At 51.3% G+C, this 17,483-nt stretch overlaps 1 protein-coding gene across 1 annotated transcript in view; it reads left to right on the forward strand.

The window, feature by feature from the left end:
• Positions 1 to 17,483, forward strand: part of KCNQ3 (potassium voltage-gated channel subfamily Q member 3) — a 306,087-nt gene that overhangs the window by 249,391 nt on the left and 39,213 nt on the right. Inside the window, exons 2-8 of the mRNA XM_036066382.2 lie at positions 1,118 to 1,208; positions 2,571 to 2,697; positions 6,758 to 6,930; positions 11,144 to 11,299; positions 12,535 to 12,645; positions 14,215 to 14,310; positions 15,611 to 15,705. Coding sequence (XP_035922275.2) covers positions 1,118 to 1,208; positions 2,571 to 2,697; positions 6,758 to 6,930; positions 11,144 to 11,299; positions 12,535 to 12,645; positions 14,215 to 14,310; positions 15,611 to 15,705 — 849 coding nt within the window. The remainder of the gene's footprint in view (positions 1 to 1,117; positions 1,209 to 2,570; positions 2,698 to 6,757; positions 6,931 to 11,143; positions 11,300 to 12,534; positions 12,646 to 14,214; positions 14,311 to 15,610; positions 15,706 to 17,483) is intronic.

A 17,483-nucleotide genomic window follows, 5' to 3' on the forward strand; every position in this document is an offset into this window, starting at 1 on the left:
GGGTCAGAGCCAGGACTTGGGTCCCCAGGCAAGACCAGGAGCAGACATTTTCAAACCTTACATTGTGGTCCTTACCATCATGGCATGAGATAGCTTTCTATTTGGCTGGACTGTGAGTTCATAAGGACAAATCCAGCTTATTCATCATGGAATTCCAGCTCTGTGTCCCCAGTGCCTGCCATATAAAAACTGAAGGAATGAATGAATGATCGAGTAAACGAATGCACCAATGGGTCCCCACTTACACAAGCAAGCCCACAGCGCATGGATTGGAACCCAGCAGGGTGGGGAGCCAGATCACATAGAGCAGAAGAACCTGGAGTATGTAGTACCAAGTGTCACCCATGGACCCTAGGGAGCCTGGTGCTGAGCACTGAACCAGAGACACTCCACCAAGAGGGAGGGAGAGCCATTTTTCTTTGCCGATATGATGAAGCATGCGCAAACATGAACACACATGCGCTACATGCTCTCCCTCTCCCCACCCTCCCCGCCAACTGAATTTATGCAGATAATAATCTCAAAGGATTGTTTGCAGTTTGCTCCTGCCTGAGACAGGGGCATGAACCCGATGACCTCTCCATGACTTTTCCAGGAGCAGCATTCTGCATCCTTCTCTGTGGCGGGTCCTGTTCTTTCTAGTAGGAAGAACATTTTGCAATTTCAGAAACAATTCTGAAGGGCCTCAGATGAAAGAGGTCATTTCCTTCAGTAACCAGGGACTCTAAAAAGAGTAATACTAAGCCGTTATAAGAACGTTTCATGTGTTTGAAAACCGTTGTCCTATACGTGCAGGACACACTCTTCCTTCATTTATATTCCTGTTGCTTTACCAAAGCTTGTGGGAACTTTTCGTCTGAAAGGTGTCTGCAGCCACCCAGCTCATTCCATTAACTAGCTGGTTAAGTAAAAGTATGCACATTGCTTACCCTTCCTCGGATCCGTTTTCTTTAGCTGGAATAATAATTCCTACCTGCCCCATCGGTTTGTGATGAGGTTACGTGGTAAAACAGATCAAGCACATGCCGACGTCTCAGGGAAGTTGTCGCTTCATCCTGGTTGACACCATCCTCTGGAGCTAGCCGGGACTAGATGCTTCCTCCTTCCTTCCCTCCAGGTTCCTCATTGTCCTGGGATGCTTGATTCTGGCCGTGCTGACCACGTTCAGGGAGTACGAGACTGTTTCGGGAGACTGGCTGCTATTACTGGTGAGACTGTGCACCCCCCGGGGGGCGATTCTGGGGTAGACGCCTCTGGTTGGACTCACAGTTGAGAGCAAGGAGGCTGCCCTTGGGCACAACTGGTTTTGGCTTCCTGGCCAAGTCCAGTCCCAAGAGAAAGCAATGACTGGATCAGTTGGGCAGGTCTGCATGGGCACAGGTGGAAGGGAATGGTATTTGTTATTCTAGACTAGAGACAAGGGGGCACAAACAAGGTCAAAGCGAAAACCAACTACACATTAGTTATATGAGAAATGGCGGCTTCTCAATCCTCTGAAAGTTAACACAAAGGCATGCTCTGTTCTAAAACCTGCCTCTGCTTTTCCTCCTTAAAACCCTGAGGATCTCTGACTCTCTTCAAGGCCAAGTACCAAATCCCATTTCTACATTAAACTCCACATCCTTGCTCCTGGGACCTCTGCCTGTTTTATCTCTCTGTTCCCTCATCTACACAGGCAAGGGGTACCAGCCCCCCAATTAGGGTCTACAAAATAGCAGAACCCTCACCTCGCACTGAGCATGCCATCCATGATGCCGGAGTCAGGGGATTCCTTCTGAAGGCAGGTGTTTCCAGTTCACACAGTCTCATGCTAAGATCTTAGCAGGTGAATCCTGAGAAGCCATCTAGCTCCAGGAACTAGGTTTCAGGGATTATCACGGAGCAGCAACTCCCCAAGGGTCCCAGGAGGTCACCAAAGGTGGGGGGGCAGAGGTGTCTGCCTGACCAACAAGAGAGGCAGGAGGGAAGGAGGAAACCCGGGGTCCAGGTAGACAGCCCAGCCTGGTGCTCTGAGCCTGATTACCAGCGTGGGAGTCCCTCTTTGCCACGTCCTAGTCTGGAGGATTTTGTGTACCTACTCCTTGCCTTGGTTTCTCGAAACATAAAATGAGAATAATACCGTAAAACACTTGAAGCAGAGCCTGGCCCAGGAGGCGTACTTAGTAACCGTTGACCGTAAGTAGCAATTCCCGGGGCCAGGCAACTGGGTGGGATTAGCAGACCGTGTTTCATTGATAACTTCTCTTTTCAATTTAACTGCACTTAGAGGCTTTTCGTACATGAAAATAGACTTTTTTTTTTTTTTTTTAAAGGATCCATTGGAACCAAAACGGAGAGGAAAAAACAAGGAATCCTTTTGCAAGGCTGCTCTTAGGGACAGTTAGCACATTAGCATGGACACGGGGGCTGTCCAGAAGTGCCCGGAGGTGATAACGTGTTCTTCTTACCCCTCCACCACCAAAACAGCAACAGCAACGGAAACCCCGCTCTTCAGAACCTCAGAGCAGAAATCTACTCCCAGACAACTGGGTCCCGGCTGATCTGTGTCTCTCCATATGTTCTTAATGCAGGAAACATTTGCTATTTTCATCTTTGGAGCCGAGTTTGCTTTGAGGATCTGGGCTGCCGGATGTTGCTGCCGCTATAAAGGCTGGCGGGGAAGGCTCAAGTTTGCCAGGAAGCCCCTGTGCATGCTCGGTAGGTAAGCCCTGACCCTGAGTCAGGGGGCGCCCCAGTCCCCCTGCTTCTGATGCGCCATTCCCCCGAGGAAATGTGGCTTTATGGAAGCCCGCGCAGCCTCTGACCCTACCTCGATGAGGAAGAGCCGCTCCAGTGTTCCGGACGCAGAATTCCTTCTTCCGTGGCTTGCCCTCCTGATGGCTCTACAGGGCTGTGATTCTTAATGAGCGTGGTGGGGGGCACTCTTGGCATTTGGGCTGTGAAGGAGCAGCCCACTGTAGGACGCTGAGCATCCCCAGTCCCTAGACTGGTAGCCTCCAGGCATTGTGACAACCAAAACTGCCTGCACCCTTCCAGACTGGTGCTTGTGGGCATGGGAGGGGTGACACCACTGCTGGTTGAGAATTACTTCTATGGGCCCACATTGTGCCCATTTTACAGAGGGGGACACTGAGGTTCACAGTGCTGAGTCATTTCCTAGTCACACAGGTAGTAAGCCGCAGATTCCATCCTAACACCAGGTCTGGAAGAATCTAGCACCTGTGCCCTCCCTCCATACCACGTTGCTGGGTGTTGACCCAGAAGTTGCTTTGGGGAGATGTCACTGACACCCTTCCCTTTGGGTGCAGGCATTAGATAGCAGAGAAGGTGGACACTTTCACTTAGCCCTGCTGGTGCAGCATGAACCCATATGTTTCCATCTGAAGATCCCACTAAAATCATAGAGCGACAGTGACGGGCAGGAGTTGGAACCTCAAATTCCTAGTGATGATTAAAGTTACAGGATCACAGGGCCTTGAAAGGCTCTCCAAAGGCACTTAGTCCAACACGCCGTCCCGTCTGATATTCCCTTCCCCTTCACAGCAGCCTGCAAGTGGTCACCTGCTTGCATATCTCCAGTTCCGGGGCGCTCACCACCTTCCAACGTATTTATTCCATGTGAAGTCCTCTGACTCTCTTCAGATATTTGAGTTCAGTCATTCTGTTCTTCCTCTCCACTCCAGCAGTGGAAAAGTGTGCTCAGTGGCTCTGGCTATTCCTTGTACCACAGGTTCTCAGCATCGTTCTTGCTCTTCTCTGAGCATGCTCACCGCCCTTTTAAAAAGTGACCCCAGGACTGAACACAGCCCTTTGGACGCGGATGGCCAGCCCAGGGAAGGAGAGCTGGAGCCCTCCTCTGTCCTACGTGCCGCACTTCTCTCTGGGCAACCAGGGGGGCCCTGCCTTGCTTGCAGGTTGCTTGGCACAGTGACTATACCACTTGACTGCCTGTTGAACTCGCTCTTCCTTCTTCCCATCTCCTTCTGAGGTTGGACACCTGAGGGTTTTGTGTATCACTCAGCACGTTTAATGCAAGGAGAGGCTATGTGGGTGTGAGTGCACGAGTGTACACAATTTTGGAGGATTTTGTAGTTACTGATTTCTTTTCATATTTTTCAACCTTCTCTCTTTCTTTTTTTTTTTTTTTTTTAAAGATTTTATTTATTTATTTGACAGAGAGAGACACAGCGAGAGAGGGAACATAAGCAGGGGGAGTGGGAGAGGGAGAAGCAGGCTTCCCGCGGAGCAGAGAGCCAGATGCGGGGCTCGATCCGAGGACCCTGGGATCATGACCTGAGCCGAAGGCAGACGCTTAACAACTGAGCCACCCAGGCGCCCCAACCTTCTCTCTTTCTTTGTCCTCCTTCCCTGTCTGCCCCTGTCTCAGTCCATTCAGGCAGCTATAACAGTGCCACAGACTGCGGGCTTATGAACAAGAGAAATGTATTTCTCACAGTTCCAGAGACCAGAAGTCCAAGATCAAGGTGCCAGGCTCTGGTCGAGTCCCTCTTCTAGGTCACAGGCTGCCCATTTCTTGGTCTGCTTGCTGTGTCCTCACGCCGGGGAAGGGGCCATGGAGCTCTCCGGAAACTCTGTTATCAAGGACCTGATCCCATTCGTGAAGGCTTCACCCTCATGACCTCATTACCTCCCAGAGGCTCCGCCTCCTAAGCCCATCCCATTGGGGGCCAGGATCTCAGCCGCTGAATTTTGGGAGGACACAAACATTCAGCCCATAGCAACCCCAGCTTGCCTTCCCCTTCTTCTTCTGTCTTCCTTTCGAGTCTTTTGCAAGGTGTTAGGTGGACTTCTTCTCCTCTGGAGAGTCCTATCCAGTGCTGACCAGAAGTCCTGCGCACCCGCTCCTGTGTGGATGCCTGCGTGTGTTGGCAGGGGGTGGGGGAGGTGACTTTATACCCAAATTCAGAGGTTCTCACCCAGTTCGAGAACATCCTAGTATTGTGTGGAGCCTGGACACTTCCAGGAAAAGAGCATTCCCCATGGAACAGTCTTCACTATTCCAAAAGGGGCTGATTTGACCGAGCTCTGGATCACGCTTCACTGCCAACCTCCCCTGGAGAGCCGAGGCCAGCCCTCAGCATCATCATCCTGGCTGGCTTCCTTTCTGGGATGCCTGTGTTTTCTGCTCTCCTCCTCTTGACTTCTCCCATAACATGGCCTTGTGAGAATTGTTGCTTTTCTCTGCATGTTTGACATGAGGGTGGTTATCCGTCAGGGCACATCATGGCCTTCATATTCGAGGCAGCCCCAGACCCTGCCATTTCGGGTGTGAGTGCGTCCATCTGGGCCAGAATCTCCCATTCTCTCTGAGCATCATAGACTCGACTCACATTTACCCCATATCCAGGTTTTGTTTCCTCTTGCTTTCTGCAAACATTAAAAGTGGGTAACTTTGCACAGATAAACTGAGAGGCCTGGCCAAGGGTAGACATATTGGTATCCAGATGTTTGACACCGAGCTTTTCCCCAAAGTTAGGCACATCTGGGAGACACCTTGAAAGGGCAGACATACCTAGGTGTGAATTGAGGGGCCTGTTCCAAGCAGGAAGACTGACACATACAGAGGTATGGAGGTCTGAGAGAGCCCTGTGCTCAGCAAATGGCACCAGATTCTGAAAGGCTCACAGGTCAGAGGGTTTTCAGGTGCTTGGACTTTACCCAGTGGATAAACATCTCTTCCAGTGTGTTCCTTAGAACCTGATGCTCTTGTAAAAAAAAAAATAATAATCCTATAGCCAAAATCTTTGGGGAAAGGCTCTGCTTCGTGTGTGTAATTGAGAGCCACAGTGCATATTAGCATTTTGAAGGTTCTAGAAGTCCTACAATAGCAAAACGTGCTTCATCAATTTTTCCCCAAATTTACTTGCCTACGGGTCCCTTTTACCTGTGGACCCTCTGCAGTGTGGTGGGGAGATGGTTGGTATGGGTGTTGGGGCCCACTGGAGGGAATAGGGACGGACCAGGGCATACTCCTCTGTCCTCGGCTATTGGCTTCAGGAGCCAGCTTGGCCCTTCCAGAAGCCCCTCATCCCCTCCGCTTCTCTGCTTTCAGTCACAGCTGTGGTGGACGTTTTCACGTCACCTCTGGAGACCAGCCTCCCACTTCATGGGTGGGCTTCATGTTTTACTGCAGTCTAGATCAGGGCCTTCCCTGAAGCTGAGGGAGACCACCAGGCCATGCAGCTCAGAAGTGTGGGGCCATCAGCAACCCCAGGGGTGACCCTCCACCACCAGGGGACGGGAGCCAACGGACAGAGGTCCCAGCTCCCATCTTCCAGAGCGACCACCTTGGGAGGCTGCTTATAACTCCCCTTACCTTGCCTCTCTCCTTTCCTGTGTCCCTCTCCCCTCTCTCATGCCTCCTGAGATGATCTCCCTGTGCATCACCCACGGCCAAGGCCCTGACTCAGTGCTGCTTTTAGGAGAAACCTGCCTTCAACCACGTCTGAGCTTCAGGCTTCCCCTCCACGACCAGGGCATACCCCTGACCCCTCTGGGCCTGCGAGTGACCCTGTCACCCTGGGGGGCCTTGGGGAATCCCTTCCCTGGGATGGAGAATGAGGGCTGGAGCCTGACAGGCCCGCATCCAGTCCCCACTCGGCGATGTCCATCCGGCCCCGTAGCCTTGGGAAGACACCCACGCTCAGGCGCTGTGCCCAGTGCCTGTGGTGATTCCATCGCGTTCGCCTGACCTTCTTCTCCTTCTCCCCCGCCACCCCTCTGTCCTCGTCCCCAGACATCTTCGTGCTGATCGCCTCTGTGCCGGTGGTTGCCGTGGGAAACCAGGGCAATGTGCTGGCCACCTCCCTGCGCAGCTTGCGCTTCCTGCAGATCCTGCGCATGCTGCGGATGGACCGCAGGGGCGGCACGTGGAAGCTCCTGGGCTCGGCCATCTGCGCCCACAGCAAAGTGAGTGCCCCGGAGAACCTTCTCCCCCGCCTGTGCCTTTCGGGGCAGCCCCCTCCCGCATGGCGTCCCCAGAGGGCGGTCGCTCGGCCACCGCTGGTGAGGATGATGAAGAGGAGGAGGAGGAAGAGAAGGGGCGCCAGCAGGGGTGCCGCAGCGAGCACGAGCAGGCAGAGCTGGGTGCAAGTCCTCGGCTCCACCGAGTGCCGACGACTGTGGCCAAGTCCCTCAGCTCTCCCTGAGCCTCGGTTTCCTATTTCTAACCTCCAGAGAATAATGGCTCTGCCTCCAGGTGGTTGAGGGGGTCAGATGAGCCAACGTAAGGCAGCTCGGGATGGGAGGGGAAGGTTCCGGACTCACCCAGAGTCGTGGGAGTCCAAACCCCATTGGTGTGACGCTGGGGGTTTTCTGTAACCTCAGTGGGTCTTGGCTCCTGCATTTAGAAAATGCGGACGATAATGCGCTCACTTCCTAGAGTGAAAAGACTTAGAACGGGCTCTATTTTTATGAGCTGCCTCAGTAGTTAAAATGAGGATCCTTCTGGCTGCTCGCACGAGAAGAGGTACGTTTGAGTGCCTGGTAAATAGTAGGCACTCATTAATGGTAGTGTTTATTATTCCAGATATGCTTTTCTTCACAAATAGTACAAATACCTAAATAAAATGAAGTACAAATGAAAGGCACCCGGAGTCCTTCACCTCACGATGCCGCACGTTTTAAACCATTTGTGCTGCCTCTGACCCCAGACTCCGTGTCCTTATCAGAGGACATGCTAGCAACACCTAACCTTTCATCCATGGAGCTGAGCTGATTCACGGCTCCCGTAGAAATCAGGGCTGAAAATGGCTGGTTTCGATTCTCGTCCTGTGTTCCCTCCGATCTGGAATAGAAAACAGTTGCCTACCTACCAGGTAATTCCCGGGAAGAGATATGTCCACGCCACCACCAGACCCTACAACTGAGGTCAGGTGGGCAGAACTTGAGACAAAATGACATCTCCGTGGTAGGAGACCAAAGGCAGAAAAGCAACTGCTGGTCAGGCTCCGCCTGCCATTCTTCCCCCTCACACGTCCCCCTGCTTAGCCTGGTGTTCTTCCAGAGCTGCCCAGCGGCTGCCCGGCCAGCCTTCACTTCTGGGGCCTGCAGTGTGGTGAGGAGGTGAGCGCACGCCTGGGTTGGAGTCCCGCTGCCCCATTTAGTAACTGCAAGAGCTTAGCCCAGTTCCTCCTCTAAGCCTGGTAACGGGCACTTAGCACTTTACTTCCGCAACCATTCATTCCAAGCTTGTGGCCTCTGGGCCATGTTCCATGATCGACTCCTCAGAAAGGCCCATGCGGCACAAGGTTAGAGTTTCAAAGTTAGGATAAGGCCAGGCTGTGCTACCAGAACAAAGAGGCCCCAGAGACTCTTGGCACCAAAAAAAGGTCGATGTCTTCTCCGATGTCGGACGTGGGCTAGGTGGCCCTCATCTGTCTTGAAGATGAGCATTGAGTCACCGAGGCAGCAAAAAGGGGCCGGGAGCACCCTGCAGAATAGACTTAAGGAACAGGCAGGAAGTTGCTGCCGGATTTCCCCCACATTGGCTCCACCCCAGCCCCCTAGCACCCCCAGCCCCGGTCCGACTTCAGGGCGGCTCAGGCACGTGCAGGATTCTGTGGGGATCGAGGAACAGCCACGGGCTCTGCCACAGAGCTACTGGCGAAAAATCGTGTAAAGTCGGAATTACCTTGAATAGCCTTTTAAATGACTGCAAAGCACAGAACTGGGACACATTTTCACTCCTCGTTAATGAACATTATGCTACTTCTTAATAATCCAACACAAGCAGTTTTCCTGTGCGCTCATGAACAGACAACAATTTCCATAGCTAAGCACCAGATGAAACTTTTGCCTTGCATTCAGGGGACAGAGGGAATGAAAAAGCATAGGAGTGCTAGAAACCGCACTCAACAAGGCGAGAGGCTCGTGCCCAGACAGCCGCAGGGGAAGGACTTACCCAATTCGCCTTTGTCTTCTCCAAGCCTGGGCAGGGCAGACACTGAAGGGAGTGGCCGGCTGGATTGCCTGCACCATCAAAACTAACCTCTCTGGGCTGTAAAGTGAATTCACACAAGTGTATGTGACGCTGTGGGGGAAGCCAGACCTAAGCAGTGGGCACAGCAAGTATTAGAGATTTCGAGAAAGCTTACTCAGGAAATAGTGAAAGCGTAAAGGAACTAGAGCTGAACTCGATCTCATGGAGCAATGGAAAACTTCCGTAATGGAGTTGATGCGCGTCTCAAGATGACCCACTGCTCTTCGGTGCATCCCACGGGGAAAGGCAGTGCAGGGACAGAGGCCAATGTGAGCAAAGGCACGGAGGGAGGCAGGAAGCAAGCCCGAGATTCTCCAGACCCAGAGGTTGGCTGACGGTCAGATAGATAAAGTATATTGATAAGAACAACTTTGTTCCCCGGGATGACTTAGGAGGAGCGTCAGGCCTCATCTCCAGACTGTGTTTGCCAATAACCTTGACTTTCTTCTGCCCAACCTACCATGCTGAACTTTGAAATTGGAATAGAATGAGAGAAATAGAAAGAGCCTTAGGGATTGTCTGGGTCAGGGTGTTTGAAACCTCGGTGATTTGCAGATCTTTGCCATATCCCTGCACCATCCTTACTGTCCCTTAGCATTGTTCTCTAAATCAACTCGCTCTTGTGCACCTACTCACATGTCCTAGTCTATCATGTGATAATACCCACGAAATAGAAGATGTTATGCTCATTTTAATTTATGCTGATTTTTAGTATCACTTAAATCAGTATGTGACTCTTTAACATAAAAACTGCTTGCCTTCCTTCCATCAGGAGTACACGGGTCACTTTTAAGAACTGTGATCCAGTCCCTTCATTTTGAAAATAAAGAAACTGAAGCTGGGGAGGGGGTCCATTTGCCCAGGGTCACAGAGGAAATCAGTGGCCGAGCTGGGTTCGCTATGCTACGCTAGCTCCCCCTGCTGTCAGTTTCCCGGTAGTGCTGAGCTTTATCCTGGATCTGCTCAGCCCTGCTTGGAATCAAGTCTCCTGAGTCCTGTGCCTTGACTCAGAGGCGGATGCCCATTTCACCTGCCTTCCTGCCTCCCTGTGAAGCCTCTTGAGCTGTGATATCAAGGTCATCCGAAGACAGAAATCTTCCTCCTCGAACCATACACTCGTTCTGTTAATGATGGAAATAAGGACCATATTATTATCACAAAGACAAGAAACAACTAGTGTTGGTGAGGATGTGGATAAAAGGGACCCCCATGCTCTGTTGGTGGGAATGTAAATTGGTGCAGCCACTGTGGGAAACAGTAGGGAGAGTCCTCAGAAATTGAAACCAAAATAAAATAAAATAAAATAAAACACTGAAACCAGAAATACCATATGATCCAATAATTCCAATACTGGGTTTACGCAAAGAAAACGGAAACACTAATTTAAAAAGACACATGCACTCCTATGTTTATTGCAGCATTATTTACAGTAGCCAAGATACGGAGGCCACCTAAGTGCCTATCGATAGACAAATAGATAAGGAAATGTGGTGTGCATACACAATGGAATATTACACAGGCATAAAAAAGGACGAGATCCTGCCATTTGTGAGAACATGGATGGACCTAGAGGATATTATGCTAAGTGAAATCAGTCAGACAGAAATGCAAATACCATATGATTTCACTCATTAGTGGAATCTAAAAACAACAACAACCAGCAAATGAACAAACAATCAAAAGGCAGAAACAGACCTATAAATACAGAGAACAAGCTAATGGTTGCCAGAGGGAAGGGGGTGGAGGGTTGGACAAAATGGGTGAAAGGGAGTGGGAAATACATGTTTCCAGTTACGGAATGAATAAGTTATGGGAATAAAAGACACAGCAGAAAGAACATGGTCAGTGCCATGACACTGTATGGGGACAGATGGTGGCTACACTTGTGAGCACAGCATAATGTATAAACTTGTTGAATCACTATGTTGTCCACCTGAAACTAATGTAACATTGTGTGTCAACTATTCTCAAATTAAAAAAAAAAGAAGAAGGTAAGTCTCAGAGGTAAGGCTCAGAGGTGAATAACTTGCCCACAGTCATGGAGCTGGTAAACCTGGACCCCAACCCTGGCGCGTCTGCCTCCAGCATCCATCCGCAGACTTCCCAGTGACCACTTCCCTTGTCCACTGCTTGCTTTCCCAGGAGCTCATCACTGCCTGGTACATTGGGTTCCTGACGCTCATCCTTTCTTCATTCCTTGTCTACTTGGTTGAGAAAGATGTGCCAGAGGTTGATGCACAAGGAGAAGAGGTGAAGGAGGAATTTGAGACCTATGCAGATGCCCTTTGGTGGGGCCTGGTGAGTCACCATCTTGAAGGCCCCCCAGAGGGACTGACTGTTAGAGAGAGGTGGAGGGCATGGCAGGGGAGGGCTCAGGTGGGCAGCTGCATTTGTAGGCACAAGCCAGAGCTCCCTCTGCAGGGAATGCACCTGGAACGGGCTCTTCCTTAGTGCTTACAAGAAGTCAGGGCTGGGCACAGTCTGGTCTCATCATCTCTCAGGGACCTTACTTCATTAGTTGTAGGCTGTTATCAGCTAAGCCATGCATGTGCAGACAGACACAGTAGCAGATGCACACACGTGCACTCAGACCTTCAAACACACCCAGAGACCCACAGCTCATCCCACAGGAACACATGGTACTAAAGCTAGCATTTTTTTTTTTTTTTAAGAGAGAGAGAGCATGAGCGGAGAGGCGCAGAGGGAGGAGAGAGAGAATCCTTAAGCAGACTCCCTACTGAGCACGGAGCCCAATGCGAGGCTCAGTCTCACGACCCTGAGATCATGACCTGAGCTGAAATCTAGAGTAGGACGCTTAACCAACTGAGCCACCCAGGCGCCCCAAACTAACATTTTCTGAAGGCTTACTTTGCTCCAGAGCATTGTTCGAAACACCTCACATTTATTAACATTTTAAATTCAAAGAACTCCTATTTTTAGCCCCTTTTTTAAGACTGGGAAACTGAGGCAAGAAGTGGTTAAGTAAGTAATTAATCCAAGAAAGATCTCTGAGCCAGTTAGTGGTTGAGCTGGGATTTGAACTCGGGCAGTTGGGCTCCAGAGGCCCCACACTGGACTGCTCTGCTGTCCTGTCCTGCATTCACGTGCACACAGCAACCTACACTTGTAAACACCCCAAGGACTCTACAACGTGCATCAGCACAGACACATGCACAGGCGTGAGACATGCACACACATGCACACCATACATATAAATACACTCATCAGCATGCATGCATTGGAAACATAGCAGTACACAAAATCGCAAGTATGTAAATATGCCAAGAATGCACATGCACATGTTTGCAATGATTGAAAAATTTGTCAGCTGATCGACTCTATGTAGGAAATCCTTAACTTAGAAGCTGGCGTGGTTGCAAGGCGCCCGTATAATTACTTGGCACCTGGTACCTTTTCTCCCATGGGAAACACGTCCCCAAGCAGTACGAAAGACTTACAGGTGGAGCTCGGCTGATGTGTCCCTGACTTCCCTCACCCTGCAAAGACCCACGTCTGACCTCTTCTCTCTCCAGATCACACTGGCCACCATCGGCTATGGAGACAAGACGCCCAAAACGTGGGAAGGCCGCCTGATTGCGGCCACCTTCTCCTTAATTGGTGTCTCCTTTTTTGCTCTCCCAGCAGTAAGTACTTCAACGTTCTCCCTAGTGTGACAGGTGGGACCCCTCCCTGCCCCCCAGACCCAGCTGCACCTTTCAGGCTCATTTTCCACCCTATTGTACCCTTAGCTCCACAGGTTTGGCTGCTCCAGATCCCAGTCTCAAGGCTGCCTTCTTTAAGCTGACTTAACACCCACTCCCCCGCCCCGGGCATAACTCTATAAAGGCATTTCTGACCCCGTGCTGCATTCCCGTTGGCCCCCCACCCCCAGACTGTGAGCTCCCTGGGGGTTGGGATTATGTCTCCCCAGCACCTTGCATATGGCAGGTCCTTCATCTACATGAGCTCCCTTCCCTTGTCCTACCATTTCATTTACTGGCTTATGTAAAAAAAAAAAAAAAAATGCATCGCCCTCAAGAGTGAGTACTTGACCCGTGATAGAATAACCTCCCCAAAGCCCAGTGCCCATAAGTATAATACAACAATCACAGAAAGCATTTGTTGGACTTACTGTGTGCTCGACTCGTGCCAAATGCTTTACCTACATCTCATTCAATCTCATTTAATGACATCATGGTGAGTTTGGTGAGTTTTTAATCACCATTGTCCAGACGAGAACACTGAGGCTTAGGTCAGTCAGGTTTCCACGATCACAAGGTTATTGGGTTGTGGGCTCGGGCTCTTAATAATGAAGCTGGAAAGAACCTTCTTTTTTTTTTTAATTTTATTTATTTATTTGACAGATAGAGACACATCGAGAGAGAGGGAACACAAGCAGGGGAAGTGGGGGAGGGAGAAGCAGGCTTCCCACTGAGCAGGAAGCCCGATGTGGGGCTTGATCCCAAGACCCTGAGACCATGACCTGAGCCAAAGGCAGACGCTCAACGACTGAGCCACCCAGGCGCCCCTGGAAAGAACCTTCTTATGGAGCAAGCCCACTTCCACCCCCTTCATCCCCCAGAGCTAGCCTTAGTGATATTCTTCCTCCACTGTCGCCTACCTTGTCTGTTTTTCCTAAGCTCGATGACCTAGGGCATGTGGCCTTTGTGAATCTCAGTTTCCTCATCTGGAACAGGTCAGGGGCTGTGAGGGTGCTGCATGGTCTCGAAGCTCTCTCCCAACTTGAAAAGGGAGAGCTTCTATCCAGGTAGTCCACATGGAAGTCTGACCTGGAAATCAAAACAGGTCACAATTCTGGGAGAGTCCAGTAAAAGTCTTAAGTGACCAGTTAAGCAGCTAAAATATTTTTACATTCCATTAGCATTTACTGGGCATCTGTTCTGTGTCATACTTCTTACCAAATGGCTCCGATAGATGGTTTCAGGTTTTGCTTAACAAAATTATGAGGAAGGTACTATTAGCCCAGTCCCCTGGAAGTTGAGGTGCAGTAGATAAGAGGCTTGCCCAGGCTCTCCCCTCTGGAAAGTGGCAGAGTCAGGAACTGAAGCCAGGCCTTCCTGACATCAAGCCTCCACGTAACCCAGCGACATACTCCCTGGAAGAGAATAAAGGAGTCTTTGTGGCCCTGGGAGTCGGGGTGGGGCCCCCAGAGAGGCCAGCGGGGCTGACCCAGGCCTGACTTCTCCCTCTAGGGCATCCTGGGGTCAGGACTAGCACTCAAGGTACAGGAACAGCACCGGCAGAAGCACTTTGAGAAAAGGAGGAAGCCGGCCGCTGAACTCATTCAGGTCTGTCTGCCGGGGGAGGAACCGGATCGGGCGGGAGCTCCCGTGGGGCTGTGTGTGCTTGTACGGCAGTGGGTGTGCCCGGGCTGGGGATGGGATCCCGAGCCATGCTTGCTTGTACACGGCTATGGGTGTTCCCGTGGTGATCTTTCGACCTGTCCTCGTGGCATGAACATGACGACCATCCCAACTCTCTCCCATCCAGATTCTAAGCCAAGTGAGAAAGAGACACAGGACTCTAACAGGGACCAAGCAAGCCATCAGCTGTTTTATGAACAGTGTTGGAGTGGAGAATCTGACTTGGGTCTGAGTCCATACGAGGCTTCTCCTCCTTCCACTTCCCACCTTGTCCTGACCTAGGGACTCACAAGGAAGAACCAGGCTAGAGTCCAGGTGCTTAGCCAGTCAGCTACAAGATGTGGCCCCTCATATCAGCCAAGGACAGAGAACCCATAAGCCAAGAGAGGAGGAGACACCTTGCACGTGCTCAGTATTGGACAGTTGGCCCATTTATCCTGCCCAGTAGACCATCATGCACCAGTGGGTGTTGGACGCCCAGCAGCTGCATAATTCCCGCAGTGTGGGCTGGAAGTGGGGAGGATAGTGTGAGCTGGGGAGAAAGGCAGAAGTGTTCTTGTGCATGGTTTTGTGGGCTGTTGAGAGCACAGAGAAGAGGAGGGTGGAGTACCTTGACTTCAGCTGCGCGGGACCCAATGTGCACGTGACCACCCACCATGAGCTTGCGTCCGGTGTACTGAGGGTCTCTGTGCGTCTGTGGGTCTGACACTGGATGGTACATGATGTTATCCTACATAATGTAGTGCCATGGCCAGTCCCTGTCTCTAAGGGTATGCTCTATTATCCCCCAAACCCCAGAGCATCACAGTAGTCCTGAAGTTCTAGCACATTCGAATCAAACGTCATCTCTGGGGCCGTCTCTTGCACCCAAAGTTGCACAAAAGACAATGTTTATCCTCCTAGCTATTTAAGAAGTCTCAGGGAAACTTGCATCAGGAGTAACCCCTGCTCCTTCTGGGGATTTTATACCCAGCACCCTCTTCTCCCTACTGCATTTCTCCACACCCCCATGGTACCAGTTAGGGCTCCAAGATGATGGGTCAAAGAAGGATTCCTTCCCAAAGGAGATACAAAAGCCAGGAAACCTGGCTTCTCTGCATATCACCTCAATGCATATTTAAACTCTTAGGAGTCAGGAGCTTCCCAAGTGTTTTCATGCTGCGGGATTCTGTGAGAGTGTTGCAGTTCTATCTGGTGGTTCCAGCCCCTCTTTTCTCCTCCTCAGGCTGCCTGGAGGTATTATGCTACCAACCCCAACAGGATCGATCTCGTGGCGACATGGAGGTTCTATGAATCGGTCGTCTCTTTTCCATTCTTCAGGCAAGTGGCAACCTGTCTGAATGCTCCGGGTGTGACTGGCCGTCCCTTCCGTGGGTCTGTGTTTGTGCCTGTGGATTCATAGTTTCTTGGAGAACAGCGTATGGTTCCCAGTGTAAGCCACCTGTTAGAATCACCGGGGAGCTTCAGTAATCCCACTGTGCAGGCTACAGCCCGGGCTAATTAGATCAGAACCCGTAAGAGTGGGGTCCAAGCATCTGTACCGTTTTAAGCTCCCCAGGTGACCCCACGAGGGGTTGCAGGGTAGACAGTGTGGAGTGGCTGACAAGGGAAGGTCCGATCATCGTTTGAGCAGGGCCGATGTCTGAGGAAGTGGGGAGCCAGCGCAGGGGGCCTCACGAGCAGTCCCGGATGCTCCCCGCCCCTGGCCCTGGCCTGTACCCGCAGACTCTTCTGGATACTGGGAACAGGCAGGCAGAAGAAGCAGCAGAAGGAATCCTCCAATAACCCAGAGATGTTGTTTTGTGTTCTTAGAGGTGGAGATTAAATTAAAGGCCTCAGGGGCACCTGGGTGGCTCAGTCAGTTAAGCGTCTGACTCTTGATTTCGGCTCAGGTCATGATCTCAGGGTCGTGGGATCGAGTCCTGCGTTGGGCTCTGTGCTCAGCGGGGAGTCTGCTTGTCCCTCTGCCCCTCCCCTGGCTTGTGCTCTCTCTCTCTCAAATAAATAAATAAAATCTAAATAAATAAATAATTTAATTAGTTAATTGCCTCAGGAAAAAAAATAAGAACCTCTGCCCACAACCAGCACCTGTGAAAGGGAAAAGGGAAGTTAATATTCACTGGACATCCAGGACGTCCAAGGGATCCAAGTTCACACTTCGTTCACTCCTCACAGGCACCCTGTAAGAGAGCCCAGAGGCTCTCAAACGCTAAGGTGCATTAAAATCAGCAGAGGGCTGTGGAAATGCAGGTCGTGCACCTGCCTTCAGCCGCTTCAGTGACGTGGGCAGAGTAAAGCATCTTGGACAGACAGGGCTAGGCTGACCCAGTGGCTCCTGCTCGCTCCTGGAGACAGGCGGAGAGGTCGGGTCACCAGGCTCCTCTCACAGCGGGGCGAGCTGGGGTTCAGAAACTTCGGGCATTTTGGCCAATGTCTGCCCCATCAAGAGGCCCCCAAAGCCCTTGGCCTTTTCTCTACTTGGGCTACTAAAACAGCCTGTGCCTCATGCCTCCCCAGGTTTTTATTTGTTTGTTTTTAGATTTTATTTACTTATTTGAGAGAGAGAGTGAGTGAGAGAGAGAGAGGGAACACAAGCAGGGGCAGAGGCAGAGGGAGAAGCAGGCTTCCCACTGAGCAGGGAGCCCGATGCAGGGCTCGATCCCTGGACCCTGAGATCATGACCTAAGCCCAAGGCAGAGGCTTAACGACTGAGCCACCCAGGCACCCCCTCTCTAGGTTTTAGTCACTGCAGTCCTGAGCTGGGACGTACAGTGTGTGGATGGAATGTGGAACCGCCGTACCTCCTGGGTTGGGAGGAAGAGTAGAGGGTCACTCAGTCTCACATCAGGAGCTGGGCCGGCTCTGAAGTGTGTGCCTTCCACACCCCTTTGGTTTCATGGACCATAGCATGACCCAACACTAGCCGAATGGCCCCTCCATCCCCAGCCCACCCTCCCACTCATCTATCATGGGACCTATACCCAGGCCCTTCACCCCCATCACCAGATTGTGGCACAGATTTAAGGAGACTCAAGAGATCAGGGTTCCACTGGCTCATTTCCCTGCATTAAACCTTCCAATGGATGACCAAGACAAAG

The sequence above is a fragment of the Halichoerus grypus genome, chromosome 5 (assembly GCF_964656455.1).
Source record: "Halichoerus grypus chromosome 5, mHalGry1.hap1.1, whole genome shotgun sequence".
NCBI lineage: Eukaryota > Metazoa > Chordata > Mammalia > Carnivora > Phocidae > Halichoerus > Halichoerus grypus.